Source organism: Haemaphysalis longicornis, unplaced genomic scaffold (genome assembly GCF_048455015.1).
Source record: "Haemaphysalis longicornis isolate Haplotype H1 unplaced genomic scaffold, Haemaphysalis longicornis Haplotype H1 scaffold_4, whole genome shotgun sequence".
In the NCBI taxonomy this organism is placed as follows: domain Eukaryota; kingdom Metazoa; phylum Arthropoda; class Arachnida; order Ixodida; family Ixodidae; genus Haemaphysalis; species Haemaphysalis longicornis.
Window position 1 is genome coordinate 41,205,910 of NW_027526361.1, and position 17,250 is coordinate 41,223,159.

The 17,250-nt window shown below is 48.4% G+C and overlaps 1 protein-coding gene across 1 annotated transcript in view; it reads left to right on the top strand.

Annotated features, from left to right (window-relative positions):
• Positions 1-17,250, top strand: part of LOC144180324 (sperm-specific sodium:proton exchanger-like) — a 57,550-nt gene that overhangs the window by 21,843 nt on the left and 18,457 nt on the right. Inside the window, exons 11-19 of the mRNA XM_077708696.1 lie at positions 1,406-1,489; positions 2,131-2,225; positions 6,096-6,156; positions 6,878-7,153; positions 9,326-9,529; positions 10,666-10,875; positions 13,964-14,101; positions 14,189-14,314; positions 15,901-15,996. Coding sequence (XP_077564822.1) covers positions 1,406-1,489; positions 2,131-2,225; positions 6,096-6,156; positions 6,878-7,153; positions 9,326-9,529; positions 10,666-10,875; positions 13,964-14,101; positions 14,189-14,314; positions 15,901-15,996 — 1,290 coding nt within the window. The remainder of the gene's footprint in view (positions 1-1,405; positions 1,490-2,130; positions 2,226-6,095; positions 6,157-6,877; positions 7,154-9,325; positions 9,530-10,665; positions 10,876-13,963; positions 14,102-14,188; positions 14,315-15,900; positions 15,997-17,250) is intronic.

Below are 17,250 nucleotides of genomic sequence, written 5' to 3' on the forward strand. Positions count from 1 at the left end.
ATTTCAGCGACTGCTATTGGGTATACTCCCCCCGCCTGGCAAACCCTGCTTTTAGAAGGTTCCTCAAAGTCGCTGAGGGGGTTGTCGAAGTACCAAAGTGGCGCCAACTAATAGTTGTCCACAGCGTCACGTGAGAAGCATGTGACAAATTTGAAGCGCCGAGCGGAATGTTGCGGTCTTCAGCAGCTTAAATCGCCCCGAAGCAATCAGGCTGTAGTGAGTTAACACCAATCAAGCGTGCCTATCTAATGAACTGATCCCTTCTCGGCTAATTTTTAGATGCCGAGCATCTGATTCACTCGCCTTGTCCCTCCGGCGTCGTCGTCGTCGTCGTCGTCGTCGGCGGCGGCGGCGTTGTCCACCCCTCCCCCATTCTCCTCGCCGCACCAGCTGCGCTCTCCGCCGCTCATCCCCTCTCCTCTCCGATAGCGAACACTCTCTCGCGAGGGGCATTGGATTGTATTGGATTGGATTGGCTTGGATTGGATTGGCTTGGCTTCGCTTGGATTGGATTTGGATTGGATTGGATTAAAGTGGATTGTGTTGGATTGTGTTGCGTCATAGCCGAGGCACGTTGCGTCATAGCCGCGGCAGACGCGCTGGGGCCGGCGCATGTGCAGTACTCTCTCTTCGGCGGTTTCCTCTCCTTCGGGCGCGCTGCGCATATAACCGGTGTGCCGTTCTCTGGCGAAGCAACATCCACGCTTGGCTCAAACACCTAGAGTCCACGCCGCTTTACAAGTACGCCAACGTCGTCATCGACTGGGACCGGCTTACGCAGTCCCCTCAACGTTATGCGCGCTATAAAACGCGGTCTCTTCGCCGCTCCGCCTATGCGTCGCATCTACACAGGGGTTCCCGCGAGGGGAGGTGGGCGTTTTTTTGCTGACTGACGCACGTGTCGCCCCTTTTCGCTATCATGTAAGCCTCAAAAATTTCGTGCGTGCGCGATCCCAAGTAGTGCTTTCTTACCGGTTTTCTTATCCTGTCCTTTTCCTTTTCTTTCTCTTTTTTGATTGATCGCAAATAACTGATCCCTTCTCGGCTAATTTTAACAATAGAAAATGTTAGGGTGTACAAACTCGCTCACCCCTTGGTTCCCCGTGCGCACCTTCTGTTCTCGTACCCTACTGCTGCTCAGGTGTTTCTTGAGATTTTACGGCCCTTATAAGCCGGAACTGGCTGAAGAAAAGGGGCATCAAAGCGTAAAGAAAAGCGGCGCTAAGATGTCCACACCAGAAGATCTAGGTTTGCCAGATATGATTCGCATGTTACATGTGGATCTGTAAGCTAAAATTTCCCCTTTGTGCCCCTTCCTTCAATGTTGAACCCGATTTTTCGTTGTGGTAGCCTGATAGTGACCCGCGGCAGCGTGTAACAGGCCTCGTATTTCGTGTCTCTGTAGCGCACCGGCTGCGTCGTGCGATTCAGGAGAATTCCCAAGCAAGTCAACTCAATGGCCGTTGAGAATGTCCTCCGGATTGAGCAGGTAAGTGTGTCTTCTGCTGGCCGAAGTTGTTGACATTTTAAATGCGAAGCGCTTACCAAACTGTCCTGCTTTCACTCTTTCCGGCGCTGATGTATACGCAGGAAGGCATAAGTACGGTCCCTAGAATATATTCTAGGAACCGTAGCCTAAGCTAGGCCAATGGGTGTGTGCGCGCGCGACCGCGTGGGTTTGGCGTGTGTGTGCGTGCGTGTGCGCGTGCTTGTGTGCATGTGTGCGTGTACGCATGCGCGCGTGCTGTTAACGTTTCTGTCAAACAGAAAATGGGATAATGGGGCAACTGCTCTCTGGTTTCCTCCTCGTGATGTCCGCGCAGTTCGGAACACAGTATTTTTATTTGCAATGAAACCTGCTTGATCATACGTCGTTATAAAAATTTAGATAACAGGGCCACGGGGGACATGACTGCTATCCTCACTAAAAGCATCTCCTTGATCGTGCTTGAAACTAACGTCGCATTTGAAAGTACGTCAGCATTGCAGAGTTGCAGTTGGCTGGTAAATAAATTCAATTTCCCTAGCCGTGAAGTTTAAGTTGGGATTGACACTTGCGATGTGTATTTTATGGGGTTTTAGACGCGTTATGCTTCAATGCGCCAATGCCCATGCAAACGATATTTGCAGGTCAGCTATGCTCGACAGTACCGACAGGGAATCATCCAACAAAGGACCAAGATGACCCTAATCGCCGCCCTTCAGTACCCATTCGACAAGAAAGTGTGAGTGCTGCTTTTCAGGTTACCAGAAAAAACATCTTCCGGGGTGGTCGCCGTCCCGCCCTGCGAAAGTGGGTGTCCAGCAAATCTGTTTTTAAACCACTAGAAATGGTGATGGAGGAGGGTATGAAATGTTTCTTGTCGTCTCGGCGGGCTTGTCGCTTGCGCTCGGCTAGTGTCACTAGATAAGGTTACAGAGTATCGGCACTCTTTTCTCCTATTGTTCCTGGCCGCCGTCATGATCAATGGTCAGTTTGCATTACGTGACATTTCTTTACACTGCGACGGTTGATTTTGGTGTTTATGCGTATTAGTCGGTCAGCTCTGGTAGGCTTAGCTTGTCCTCCCTGCTCGGCGGCTGCACGCGGCTCTCGCCGTTCGGAATGCGAATCAAAGGTAATGCGTGTAACAGCATTTCAACAGCAGAAGGGTGTCCAAAAATGCCGTTTTGCAGCATCTTCGGTAGTCTTCTTAACAAACGACCCGATTGAAGTTAACGGCGAGGCCGTAGATGCGGCAATCTCGCAACACTGATAAACGACAAAATGGCCGCCGTTGCTGACTTGCGTGCCTCGGTGGCGGTACTTTAATACCTTATCTACTGACACTACGCAAGGCTTCTCTGGTGGCAAATGCTAGGTCCTGCCTAGCCTGACGCATGCGCTCTGCGTGTTGGGCAAGGACTGCTTTATTTAGTGATCGATAGCCTTCAAAGATAATCTACAAGCATAATCTGTATCAAGAACACAAGTGTTGGGGAGGGGGGGGGGTCCAATTGTTCACAGGTGTCTTATCATCCATAATGCGGTTTCAATGCTTGTTTTGTCGTTTCCTTAAACGAATTCTGAGCTCTGTGCTGTAAGCCTGATTAGCGTGAGGCATGCGCTCAGCGTCTTAGGTCTTAGAGCCTTGGCGTTTTTGCCCACGGATATGAAACAGTTGGAAGTAGAGGCACACAACTTTGCTGTAAAAATTTCGCTAGAGATGCGCTAAGTTAAGTTCGTCATGTAATAACAGCCATCGCTGGAGATAGGGGACTCAGTGTCATTAAAAATAAAGTCAGTGTCGAATAGTAGCTATGACCAGTAGATGTGACTACGGCTCTCCGGAGTGCCAGGGTTATGGTTGCGCAGATCGAGATAACTTTGGTATTGTTCAAGAAACAAAACTTCGGTGGCAAACTCGAACATGTTATGCAGAACGAAACATTTCTTATTCACTGAACATAAATCTGGTGGCAAGCCATTACTCAATATATTGGGTAGCTGAGTTTAGCAAAAGTTCTGATCGTTGTTTACAATAATTGGCACGCCACATGATTGAGCACGTGAACAGTTTGACCAACGTACCGCTTTGCGCATATTGCAATGTCGATCTGTGCAATGCGAGTTGGGAGAGTGTGACTTACATGAACTCAGCGTCGTCTTTCCTCAAACAAAAGCAAAGTCCAATTCAATTCACATATTTGTTTATGTTGCGGCTATCGGGCGATATGTTCGCCTAAAATGTGCCCCACGTTTCTTTTTTTTTTTTTGCGTTCGTTGTGGAAGCTTGCTCAAAGGTACTGACGGTACTACTTGTTTGATGTTTGGTAGCGGTCTTGTTCATAATGGCACAGTAGAGAGGGCAATTACAGGCAGGAATACGGGCGAGCTATCTGCAAAGTTGCTAGCACCACCAAATGGCCCGAAAGGCGCTTAGTGGATGAAGAAGAGGTATTTCTTCGTCTTGACTCGCTCTTCGGTGCGCCGCTTGCTTATGAAGAGAACTCCTGTTCCTGCAAGACCGTCTCTCTCTTGTGACAACATGCACGGGAAAAAAATTGGCTCCAATCTACGCTGTGAAAGTGGTTGGAAAGCAAAGCTGTAAACGACACCACAATAATTGGCCATGCGACGCCACTTGAATTCACTCATGTGGCTCTACAAAAAGTGAAACCAGATATTCTGCCAGCCGTTACCCGGGATTCGCGCCAAAAAGCGCCTTCCCCCTCCCCAGTCATAGAAGCAAAACACAACTGAATTGGTATTCACCAATTCTGTCGGGTGCGGGTTACCCTGGAGGTGCTGTCGAACAAGTTAACCAAGCCGTGCGAAGGCACCGCGCAATCGAGGTGAAGCTGCACCAAAACTGGCCCAAAACAATCGTCGCTAAAGCAGACGACAAAGCCGTACCGCCAACGTCGCCGCCGGCGAGCAGGCACTTCCGCGCGGGGAACGCTGGTTAAATTTGCCGCGCCACCTCGTGTGCTCCGTGCTCCAACTAGTAACGTTGCCGTGCTCCGTGAGTGAAACCTCCCCCCGCCGCCACCGCCGCCGCCTCCCCGCGTTGAAGTTTTTTGTCCCGCACGCCGCGAAAGAACTGTTGGCTGGTAGAGGTAGAAAGCTTTGCTTTAAAAAGTGCATCTGTGAAACTGTACGGCAGTCGCCGTGAGAGCTAGACTTGGCTTTAAGCAGGGACGCAATCGAAGCAACGGGGAGTAAAGTTAGGACAAAAAATTGTCACGAAAAAAAAAAAAAACTGCCCGCAGTGTTCGCCAAACTGTGGCTCGAATATAAAGCCAATGAAAAAAAAAATGTGGCCGAAATTCTCTCCTGGTTCATCAGATACACTTCCAACAAAAATTTACTATCCCTTCTCAAAGAATGTTGAGAGAAGCGCGAAAGCTAAAAGTGCGTCTGATCGTTCGTCAAGCCTTCAAAGACCCAAATCGCAAACAAAGTACGAACCCATGCAACGTTTTTTCGCGCACTAAGTAAACGCAGTTACGAACGATATGAATGTGTACCGATACTTGGTTTATGGGATGAAGTATACTCCTTTATGATCGATGCGTGTATTGTCTTGTCTACAACCGTTCCTTTTTCGCAGTTTTAAGTAACCATTTTGACGCAATGGAAACCCGGTTTCACGTAAGTGCCGTGTGGGCAGACATCCCATCAGACCTTTTCGGTCGACGAGCCAGTCTATGGGGAAACGCACTGTTTTTTTTTTTTTTTCAAAACGCCATAGGTCTCACTAAAAAAAGCTTTGGCTTTAAAAGCATTTATATTTCATGTTTTATTTGGGTTTTGTTTTCACTAGCATCTTCGATCTGAGGAAGGGTTGGCGCAGCGGTACACATGCATTGCGCAATATTGCACCACATGAAGCGAAGCGAGCTAAGAGCTGCTTACTAAGCCGTACAGAATTAGCAGCAAAGCGGTTTAAGCTTGGTCCGTTGGCGTTTGGAAAAACATACAAAAAGTTAAACTCCTCCGGCGCGCTCCGCCCGACGCGACCTTTGCCCATCAGCGTAGGTGGAGCCACGCCTCACCTAGCTATCACGTCATTGCGCGCGCCGGCACCGCTCGACCTTCGAGAACACTCTGCCCAGCGTTTGTGACGTGATATCTCGGGTGTGTTTCTCCTCGCCAGTTCACGTGCGTCCGCGCCTGAAGTGGGACCAGCTCGCGCTACAGACGCCGAGTTCGCGAAGCCGGTTACGCTCCCAATCAGCTAAACAATACTGGCAAAACTTCTGCGAAGCGCTAAAGAAAACCTTAAGCACACCGAGAACATGGGCCATAATCAAAGGCATGCTTATCCCAGAAAACACCAGGAGCGAAATTAGGCACAACCTAAAAAGAGTAGCCTCGTCCCGTCGCCTTCTTTGCCTTTGTCTTAGGTATGTGAGCGCTGTTAGTCAGAATGAAAAATTTGGAAGCCTTAGTGGGCTCTTTCCATTCTGCATTCGCGTTCCGCAGCAAGGAGAGTCCGACCTACACTATCTTTTTCATTATACATGTCCTCTGGGTAAATCTGTTTTGGCTACAGATCCCAACCGGCAATTCTTACTAAGAAAATGTTTTATATCCCTTTTTTTCTCCCCAGATATTTGGACATGGACATCATCGGGTCAATATTGACAATTCCGAAATATGTTATTTGGCTGGTAAGTAATATCTTCCCATTCTTTCATCTTTCCTCCTTCTCCTCCTCTTCCTCCTCCTGTTGTGCAGGGTGCATTTTAACAATTCTTATTACGACTCCCCATTCAAGATTTGTAACTTCTTCATGGCCTGTGATTTGTACTCATATTCACTTAGATTAATGCTCGATTTATCCCCAGTTTGTGAGCTGCTGCGTAAAGGCTACGTGCAGCTACAAAAATGCACCGTATGGGGTGAGCCGCCCGATCATATACGTTTATTACAGCATCCTAGCACTTATTCGCCTCCAATTATCCCGAGAATTCGCCGAACCTATGTTTCAATATATGTTATACTGGTACGAGGTTAGTCCTCCACAGTTGATTACGTTGGGTACTGCGCAGACGAATCACACAGAGATGACAGCCGGGATTCAGTCTAGTTACCCATGTCCGCTTACGGATGAGTCATAGCTGTAGCTCAATCTTTGCTTCCTTTGCATGAGCTCTGCTGCAGCATTGTATGATATCGGACAACGTTGCATTTATTAAACTCTGTTTTTTTAGAGTGTCAACACTCAAGTCTCTCGCCTTCAGATTGTCTATAGTCCTTACTCACGCCCAGGATTTGTGCAGAGCTTGCCAGATTTCTAAATAATCGCCACCTTTTCGTATTCTTTAGCGTTTTGTTCTCGACCATATTAGGAAAGCTGTAAGCGGTGTGTGTTGTGCTGGTGGTCCGTAGAAGGAGAACATCGGCAGCGTGCCCGAGCAAGAGGTGATCGAGGACTCATACTCGGCGTCCGAGGCGATGGCGAGGCCGCTGCGCGAGCGCGTCATGGACCTGTTCGAGCACTCGTACTACGAGGTGGTCACCACCAGCTCCACCCTCGCCGTGGTCTTCGCGCTGGCCGGCCTGGTGCGCATGGTGATCTTGACGACTCGCAGCAACGCCTTCATCGCCGCCATCACCGTCGAAGCCTTGTACCTCACCATGTTCACCACCGAGGTCACCGTCATGGTCAGTGCCGAACGAGATATGTATGCACAGAGTCTACCGAACGAGATATGTATGCACAGATGGCAAACGAGAAGTAGCCTGCAGTCGGTTGAAAGCTTTCATACGCAAGGGTAAGCTCACTGTGAGCGTATACATGCTGATGCACTTGTTCGGGATAGGATCGCTTTTTACAGCAAAGCTCCTCGAGTTGGTCGGAAAATGTTGTGTCGCAAACAAACAACCCATGCAGGACCAAGCAGTTCTCGCCTAAGACGCCGAGCGCATGCCTCAGTCTAACCAGGCATTCAGCGTAGAGCTCAATTTTTAACAAAAAAAAAAACCCGAAACAAGCTTCGAAACCGTATTATTGATAAGGTGCCTGTGAACAATGGGACCCTGGGACCCCCCCCCATGGGTTTCTAGTAAAAATGTTAAATAAAGCAATTCTTGCCCAAGACGCCGAGCGCACGCGTCAGGCAGGCAGGACCCAGCACTTGCCGCCAGAGAAGCCGAGCGCAAGCGGCAAGCCCACCGAGACGAGAAACATGTCATACCCTCCCCCATCAGCGTTTGTACTGGTTTACAGCAGCTTCGCTGGACATCTACTTTCGCAGGGCGGGATGGCAACCTTTTTTGTTGTTGTTGTTCATTCGTGCCACACTCAACTTGAAGAGCGTATGCGAGCAGTGACGACGTACTACTGGAGGTTTCCTCTCGTATACTTGGACGAGCGTGCGCTATACTGTCCTCTCTGGAGACAAATACAGGAATAACGGCGTCGAGAGTTCACTCAAGAATGTCTCGAAGAATCTAGCCACTAAACTACCCATTTCTCATATGCAGTCGTTGTCTTTCAAGCAAATGAGGTTAGAAAACAGAGACAGTATTATTTCCATTAGGGCGCTCATTTTATTTGCTCGCGGTTCGCATGCTTTGTCATTGCTTCTAGGGCTACCAGCCAGGGGAACAGTGATTTGGGCAAAATTTCATGGTGCATATGATTCCCAATTTCAAAAAATGTGAACTGTGCATTTAGATAAGTGCTATTAACATTAATTTTAAGTGAATATTTTACAAGTGACTCTTTGCCTGCTGAGGCCACCTGACCGAGCCGCATAGCGTTAGGTATACATTAAGGTCCATTTCAGCGGTCGCGAAGACCTCCACATGACCCTTAGCTCCTCTCATATGCCCTCCCTCTCATACATCCCCTTTGTGCCAAACCCTGCTGATAATGAAAAAAACAGTGGCTTTGCCGGGGCTCTGATTTCACTTCCTCGTGTAGCACGTACTTTAAAGTCGGCTCTTAGCACAATATTTCAGCTTTGCGAAAAGCCAGAAAAGCCATCGACACGCATGAACGGATGCGTTGGCGACACACACACAAGAAAAAAAAGATTTGTCATTATGTATAACTCGTCTCAAAATTCTCGTAGGGCCCTTATCAGTCTGCAAGCTCAGAAAAGATACCTGCACACTCAGGGTGGAGAATCCATGATTGCAGTCTACAATCTCCCATTTCAGGGAAAATAAGACGTCCCATGCTTATGCGTACAACCTTTTTGAGAACGCCTGTAGATGGGCAGCAAATCTCGAGTACCGCAAGTTATTCAACACTTTGCTTTTGGCATTGAATCATTTTCGAATAAGCGAGCACAGCATACAATGTTCTTTACCCGTTATTTCGTCCCTCAGTCGAGTAATTGGCCTTCCTCTTCTTCCAGTCCCGTCTCTCAGTATTCACTGTTACCCAGGTGGTTCACTGGTTGTCATTTCGTCTAACGACATAACCAGCCCAAGCTCATTTCTTTTTCTTTCATCTGACGTTATCTACCCGATCCAGGATGCTTTCTTCCTGTCGCTAAGTGTTACTCCTATTCTTCGTTACTCGAGCAGTGCTAGATGGGAGCGGTTGGAGTTCAATAAGAGAGGACTTCGTTCTACAGTGGACCTAAATAGGCTGTTGATGATGATTGATGACAATGACCGCACCACACTCGATGTTATTTTTAGAACTCGAGCGTTCCAGTTCACTGTCTCTGCAGTTGGGCGGATACCCTTGGCTGCGCCAACTGATGCAATCGATGTTCCCGAAAGCTGCTCTTTTGCCGTGTAAAACGGATAGCAAAACAAGGTGCTGTAGCTGTTCGGGTGTAACTCCGAATGCGTCTGTCCTGCGGTGCACGCGTGCAGATCTCGGCGTACGGGCAGCGCTTCGTGAACATGGACAACTACAACCGGCTCGACCTGGTGCTGGTGGCCACGTGCATGTTCATCTTCACGGTCCAGTGCGCCCTCTTCCTTATGCAGCAGAACGACCTGGCCAACAGCATCCTCATCATCCTCTTCATCGGCGCCATCTCGGTGCGCTTCGTGCACGCGCTCAAGTACGCCGAGGTGCGCACGCTCTTCGATTTATACATAACACATGGAGTGTACATAGTGTACATAATACATTAATTCAACTTAAATTGAGGGCGACTCAGCGAGCAATGGAACGGAAGATGTGAGGTGTAACATTAAGGAACAAGAAGAGATCGGAGTTGGTCAGGGAACAAACGCGTGTAAGGACATATTAGTAGAAATTAAGAAGAAGAAATTGACGTGGGCAGGGCATGTAATGCGAAGGCAAGATAACCGTTGGTCATTAAGGGTTACAGAATGGATCCCTAGAGAAGGCAAGCGTTGCAGGGGGTGGCAGAAAGTTAGATGGGCAGCTGAGATCAAGAAGTTTGCGGAGATAAATTGGTCGCAGTTAGCACAGGACCGGGATAATTGGAGATCTATGGGAGAGGCCTCTGTCCTTCAGGGGGCGTAGATAGGCTGGTGGTGGTGATGATGATGATGATGATGATGATGATGATGACGACACAGAGTGAGCAGAATAATAAATATTCCAGCCTGTCTCGCGAGTTTGGCAGGCCGGTGTTTGCGAAACGTGTTAAAATTTTGCTTGGCTCGATTGTGCTGGAAAATATGTATTGATCAGAATTTTAAAATCAAAGATCGGATAGGTGAATCCGTGTGTCCAGCTGACGCACAGGGGTGCTCAGCATCTCACCAATCTATATAGTACGGTTTTATGTCGCCCAGGCATTTGTTAGAATAACCAGGGTTACCTAATTTATACCAGAGTCGTATTTTTTTTTTGTGAACAAATTGAGAGAGTTGTGTGCGCTTGTTTATGTTTCATGAGTTCGTACGTAGTTGGTTTTCTTCAGAATCCGTGCCTTGGAGTAGCTAGTGGGCTGGCCAACAGGCTACAACCCTACAACCCCCCTCCCCCCTCCCCCGGCGTTTTGGTGAGCAAAAAGGCGCCAGTTGCTCTCTGCCTGCCGACAAAGGCTGCACCGAAGCCTTAACCAGCTCCATATTGTTATCATGCTGAAGCCTTCTTTGTGCGGTATTTTTTCTACGTTGTGCGCGTGCGGTGTGTCGAGATTTGGGGCGACATTTCTTGCGTATGATGTTAGATGTTATGTAATCCCATAAAAACTATGACGTAATGATCGCCAACACGTATGAATCCGCAGAGGCTGTTGGAACGCACCTTCGAGGCTATCCACCGCTACTTGGACTCGAAGATCTACGACGCGTACGAGATAAGCCACGCCATCGTCACCGGCGAGGAAGAGGTCCAGCAGAACGCCTGGAAGTTCGTCAACGCGGAGCTCATCATCGACATCCGCGAACGCGCCACCACCAACCGCCTGCTCGTGCTGCGAAAGGTCGTCGAGATTCAGGTGCGCGTGCGCCGTGTGGGTCTGCTACCGCAAAGGGGCTATTCAAGTTGCGAAGGCGACCGACGATCGCCCTGCGCTGTCGCTATGGTAACGAGAAGTGCGGTGGAGGTGGAAGGGGGTGCAGCGTCACTGTGGTAACGCCGGGAACCTTTAAGTTATATGCAGAGCAACAGATGACTAGACAAAAGTTTTTTGACGGCTTGTTGGATTTGGTTGCAAAATCGATTGGCAGTTTTGCAGCGAGGTCTGCTATGATATGAAAAATTCACGCATCTCCACGAAGTGAATCATGACGAGTGGGCGAAGCACTGGGGATCGTTCTTACCGTAAATCACCCGTTCACCCGTAACATTGCCCACTCACGCATGTAAATGAGTGACAACGCGTGTGTACAGTATATGCAATTCCAGTGCAATCCAATCCGATACTATTAAATTTAATCCACCCCAATCCATTTCAATCCAATCTAATTCAATCCAATGCTCCTCGCGCATGCGCAACACTGTAAACGGACGCCGAGCCCCGGACAGAGCGAGGTCCTATGGTGCTTCACCCATAAAATCTCATAGTTACTCAACATACACCAGTTGCGAAGCTCCCCATAAGCCCCATGTATCAAAAGCGGTTTGCGGTTGGCCTCCCTGCGTTGGGGCAAACAGGGGCAAGCACGGCAGCAAGCAGGGCCGCTAAAATAGCTAAGGTAGCGCCAACTTATGATCTCGCCGCCTTTCGTTCGTAGTTCGTAGTATTGCATGAGGTGATAGTGAAGCTTGGCTGAATTTTTTCGTTTTCGAATGGAATAGTGCGCTAATTTCTTTGTGCTCTTATTCAGGAGGATGTCGCATGTGCTCCCTGTTCAATGTAAAGCCAACAAATAAGCTAACGCAACCAAGGTAGCCTAAAAGTGCATATTTGCTTAAATACACGGGTTTACCACTGGTTCAGAATTGCGCCAATTGAAATTAAAATTAAAATTCGAGTCTCTTCCACCCGACGCTACAAGCGTTCTAGTAACGTTTTCTCCGCAGGGGCACCCCTGCGACCACAGGGCTTAATCTTGCTCCAAAGGGCCATGAAAGCAAAATAGGAGTTATTTAACACTAAAAAAATAGCCTTTGGTAACTCACTCAGCTCCATTACAGCCGCAAAATACGTTTTTGATAAAAAGCAACTCAGGAAATACGGAAAAACCTTCAAACTTAGCGCAACATTGTGACGTATTATGGGCAGGAGTGACGCAATTTAGGCCAGCACTAAAGACAAATATATCAGTATGTTAATGGCACCTTATAGCATTCAAATCATACGATCAAACGGAACTAGAGGCTCAGCTACAGTCGCCCAATCAGGTTCCTTGGCGGTGACTTATGTCGGCGGCCGCCAATGGCACAAACCTGACTCTGTGACGTCCTAGAGCAGCCAGCGGTCGGCAACCTGCGGCCTTCGGGGCAGTATTATACGACCCCCAGAACGTCGTCAGAACCTCCATCCCTCCCCTTGCCACTTCGTATTTGAAGGACGACCCGCCAGTTTTGACCTCAAATGGGGTTAGACGGGAGACAAGAACAGAATTGATCGTTTCCAGTTGGCTTTGTCGCCCATCTTCCCACTTAGCCATATTTTTGTTTGATTGATTGTAGGGTTTAACGCGCCGACGCAACGCAGGCGATGAGGCGCGCCGTAGTGGAGGGCTCCGGATTAATTTTGACCACCTAGGGATCTTTAACGTGCGCCGAAATCTCGTACACACGGGCGTTTTTGCTTTTCGCCTCCAGCAGAAAAGCGGCCGCCGCGGCCGGGAATCGAACCCGCGACCTCGTGCTCAGCAGCGCAACGCCTTAGCCACTGAGCCACCGCGGCGGGTTAGCCATATTTTTGTCAATGTTGTGAAATATTATTGAAAGCTGAATTTTTTTTTCTTTGCCTGCAAAGCCCTCCCCTTCCCCACAGGGGCGGATCCAGGTTTTTTCTGAGATCAGCTCCTATCAGTGATGATGATTATAAGGAGGGCGAGGATAGTAATATTTTCTATTTACCGCAATTTCGTAAAGCCAAAACATAAAAATAGAAAAAAAAACATGAACTAGCCGTTTTCTAGACTTCTTCTAGACATCTTCATAACTAGACATCTTCTTGGGAGTATAAATTCATGAAACTCAGCCCTCTACCTCAAAAGCTTGTCGATCCCTGCCCTACAGCAATAGCCGGGAAGGGGGTGGGGATTCTCCACTGCTTCAGTGTTTTCTTTAATAAATTAGTCATTTGTTTGAAGTTGTCGATAAAATTGGCATCATTTTTATGGGGCCAAAGCCGTCGTTCTAATAAATGAAACTTTTATTTTGGGTTCATGGCCCTTTTCTCATCTGTAGCGAACAAAGTTGGCGTTCCTGAAAACATTTACCGTAATTACCCGATTCGAACGCGCACCTTTTTTCCGGAAAAATAGGTCGAAAAATCGCATGCGCGTTAGAATCGGATACGAAACCGAAACTGCCGAAACAACGGAAATTTCGTCTCGCCCATCGTCATCTCAAGATGGCGCCAAAGCTTTTAGCAACAATTTTTCGGACGCATTAAGCATAAGCGCCCAGACTTTCAATCGGCGTTCACACAAATCGTTCCATTGCGCACTTGATAACAGCAATGGCAGCAGCGGCTCTCGCGCGTTCAAAACGAGTGGTCGGATGAAGCGTGCGCCTCTGGAGAAGTTCGCAGGATGGGCGTGCGAGGCGTGGGCCACGATCCCATCGATCATGGTTGAACGTTCGTTATGAAGTGTGGCATCGCGAACGCGCTTGACGGCAACAAGGACGAGATGTTGTGGTCAGCGGAGAGCGACGAGAAGGGAGATGGGTTACTTCGATAAATAAATCGCCCGTTTATCTCGCATTCGTTTTTCTTGCTCACAAAGTTCCGTGCGCGTTAAAATCGGAAGTGCAAGTTTTTTCGTTTTTTTTGCCGGGAAAATAGGGTGCGCGTTAGAATCGGGGGCGCGTTAGAATCGGGTAATTACGGTACTTCTATGGATTTGCTCTGAGAGTATACCATTAACCTTCGGATTACCGCGCAACCTTTTTTTCTATTCCAGTCTCGTTTCCCGGGCATCATGGTGGCATTTCGCAGTCGCCAGGCGAGCACTACCATACTGAACGACCTGAACAAGAGCGTCCAGGAACAGCAGACTGACGGCATGCTGGACGTCGAGGCGGCGCAGGAACTGCGCATGGTAGGCCTAGCACTTTATCGCTGAGCTGAATGACCGTTCCCCACCTTTGCGTGCTCAAAGCGTACCGCCGCCTCTCCTTGTGCGCAGGCGCTGAAGGAGCACCACATGCGTGTCATCGGCGGGCCCTGTAGCCTACCCACCAGCTACAAGCCAATCGCTATGCTTCGCGTCATTCCGTGGATCGGCTCGGACAGCGTGCGACAGTTCCTGGCGGTGCGTGGCGGCTCTTCATGATTGGGACTTGACACATTCAGATTTCAAGAAAAATATTGGGGGGATATGAGGCGCGCCGTAGTGAAGGGCACCTGGATTAATTTTGACCACCTGGCGATCTTTAACACGTTCCGAACTTCAAGCACACAGCCGTTTTCGCTTTTTGCCTCCATCTGAAAAACAGCCGCCGCGGTCAGGATCGAAACCGCGTCCTTGGGCTCAGAAGCAAAACGCTTTAGCCACTGAGCTACCGCGGCGGGTACACATTCAAATTTCAAATACGGGACGGTGGTTCTACGCGTGTTTTGTATCTACCAGGCACCGCTGCGACTCCACGCATAAATGTTAAATTTAAGTCTTACGATTCAACCTTAGAGTGCTAGAAAATTCTGTTCAGTCCCGGAAAACTATATACCTGCCTGACAAAGAAGCAGACAACCAATTTTGGTCGAATATGTTTCCTTTATGCCAAGTGAAAGGCATCACTTAAGGTTTTGCTGATAGCGCCCTAGAAATTTTGGAATCGGAATTTTTAGTTGTACCGGCCAAATGTGTCCCGTCAAAAGGAATGCTGGCAACCATGACAGAAAGACGTGCTGCAACACACTTTTAACTGCACGTGAGATTAAAAGAGACGTTTAAAAACTTGCCGCCGGCTAAAACAACAATAACGTGCAACCTTTCCTATTCCTTCATGCGGTTTCTGAACCCCGCATTGCAATTGACCGAGTTTGGACACGCATGGCCGGGTGATCTCGGAGGCCACGGGACACGTAACGTAGTGTCACGTTTAGACACTAAGTGTCGCCACCTTTCAGTCTTCGTAAATTTTAATGCAAAATTAAAATTATTCCTGCCCGTTTTTTTAGCAATTCCTTGCGGGTACCCCAGTATATAAAACGCTGGCTTTCACATGACATAGAGGACATGCACTCCACAAAAATCGGTTGTCTGTCCCTTCAAACCAGACCTCCATGTCGGCGAGTAGGTACTATCGTGATAAATTGAACTACGAACAACGGAGCGCGCTTTCAGTACATCCATGTTTTAGTACATGCCACGCCTTCTGGCGACGGGCCGCGTATGCGTAGTGCGAAGAAGTTACGACAGTTCGTGACCAACTTTCCTCTATGGTGACCAACCTTGACATGAAAGAAGATCCTATTTCTATCGTCCGTTGGGCGCTCAGCACGAAATGAAAAGTAAATGGATATAGCTGCGTGCTCCGTTTTCACTCATCGCAGCAACAAAATTAGATACCGCTTGCGTGAGCGGGCGCCGAACGCGGTGGGAAGACATCCAAAACGTCCACGCGCCGAACGACGGTGTTTCCATGTCGACGTTGGACACAAACTCTCGACGGGCCGCACTGCACATACGCGGCCCGTCGGCAGGATGCGCGGCATGCACTGAAAGCCAAGCGCTCCGTTGTTCGTATTTCAATTTATCACGATAGTACGTAGCGCAGTATTTATGCTGAATACTTCGAGCAGTGCCCGGTGTTCGTTGCATACATAATTCCGAATACTTCGAGCAGTGCCCGGTGTTCGTTGCATACATAATTCCGTCGTCGTTGTTTCTTGCAGATTCAAATCCGCCCAGTAACCTTCTCGCCCAAAGATGTCATCGTAGAGCGAGGAGACCCGACCCATATTTTGCTAACGTACTCCGGTATTCTGAAGGTACGCCTTATTTAGCTCGAATCGCGCGTGCGAGCAGCGAATAATAGCGAAGTATAGGCTTGTTCTCAGAGCCCGGGGCTTACGTTGTGCAAAGCGCTACTCAGCAAAAAACTTAGCTCAACCACTTCTCATTCCAGTTGTTGTGACCAGCGCTTGGTGGCATTTCAGAAGATTTGCATAGCCATTTGAATAACGCTCACCATGGCGCTATTACCAAGACAGGAAATAATACGGGAAACAATGGAGCACACTCAGATGTATTGCTTTCCAGGGAAATTGTGAAGCTCCGTTGTAAGCTGGAAGCCCGGTGTAAAGCCCCCGTAAATATAGTCGAGCAACAAGACCGTGCCACTGCCGTAAAGATCAATTCCGAAATCTACGTGCTAACATTTTGCTGTTCGCGCATGATTTATTTCTTTTTTCGGCACTCTCCATGGCAAACCTAATTCCGGGCAGTGCAGTGAAAATGCAGGGCGCCGTTTTCCGTAATTTTCTTGTATTTTTCTTACCTTTTAGGTTTTCAAAATTTCGTTCTACCAATTATCTCCATTTAGGCTATTATAACGATTACAGGTGGAACTTCCGCAAAATTTGTATTGCTGAAATACAGTGCGTTATGGTTCGCCATTTCCCGTATTTTTATATTTTTTTTAATTTGTAGTTCTTCAAAATTACGTTTGACGAATTATCTACATTTGCGCTGTAATAACGATTACAGGTATAAACTCCGCGAAATCTGTATTATTGTGGAAATGCAGGGCTTTACACGGCTCGCCATTCTCTGTAATTTTCAAAATTTTTAAATTCAGTTTTTCAAAATTTGGTTCGACCAATTATGACCATTTACGCTTCTATAACGATCGCAGGTGGAACTTCCGCGATACCTGCATTTTTGTGGAAATACAGGGCGTTACACGGCCCTGGCTGTGAGGGTATACTCCGCAAAGAATGCTACGCATTAAAATTCCGGGAAGCACAGTTGCACTTTCTATTGTAGCCCATGTATCGCGATGGCTGCGTCGCCTGCCGCCGCTTCGCCGCGGCGCCTACGGGATGAGCGCTGGGTGGCTGATACGGGCTCATGCTATGTTTTGCTTCTCTTTCACTTCTTTTTGCCTTTCCGCCCCCTAAAGAACTTGCTATGCTCATATCTGTAAGCAAATAGTACGGTTATGGCACTTCGAAAAGCAGCTGCGGGTTGGTAAAGTGCTCGAACGCGAACAAATGCTATCCGGGGATGCGATTCTGTGCGCT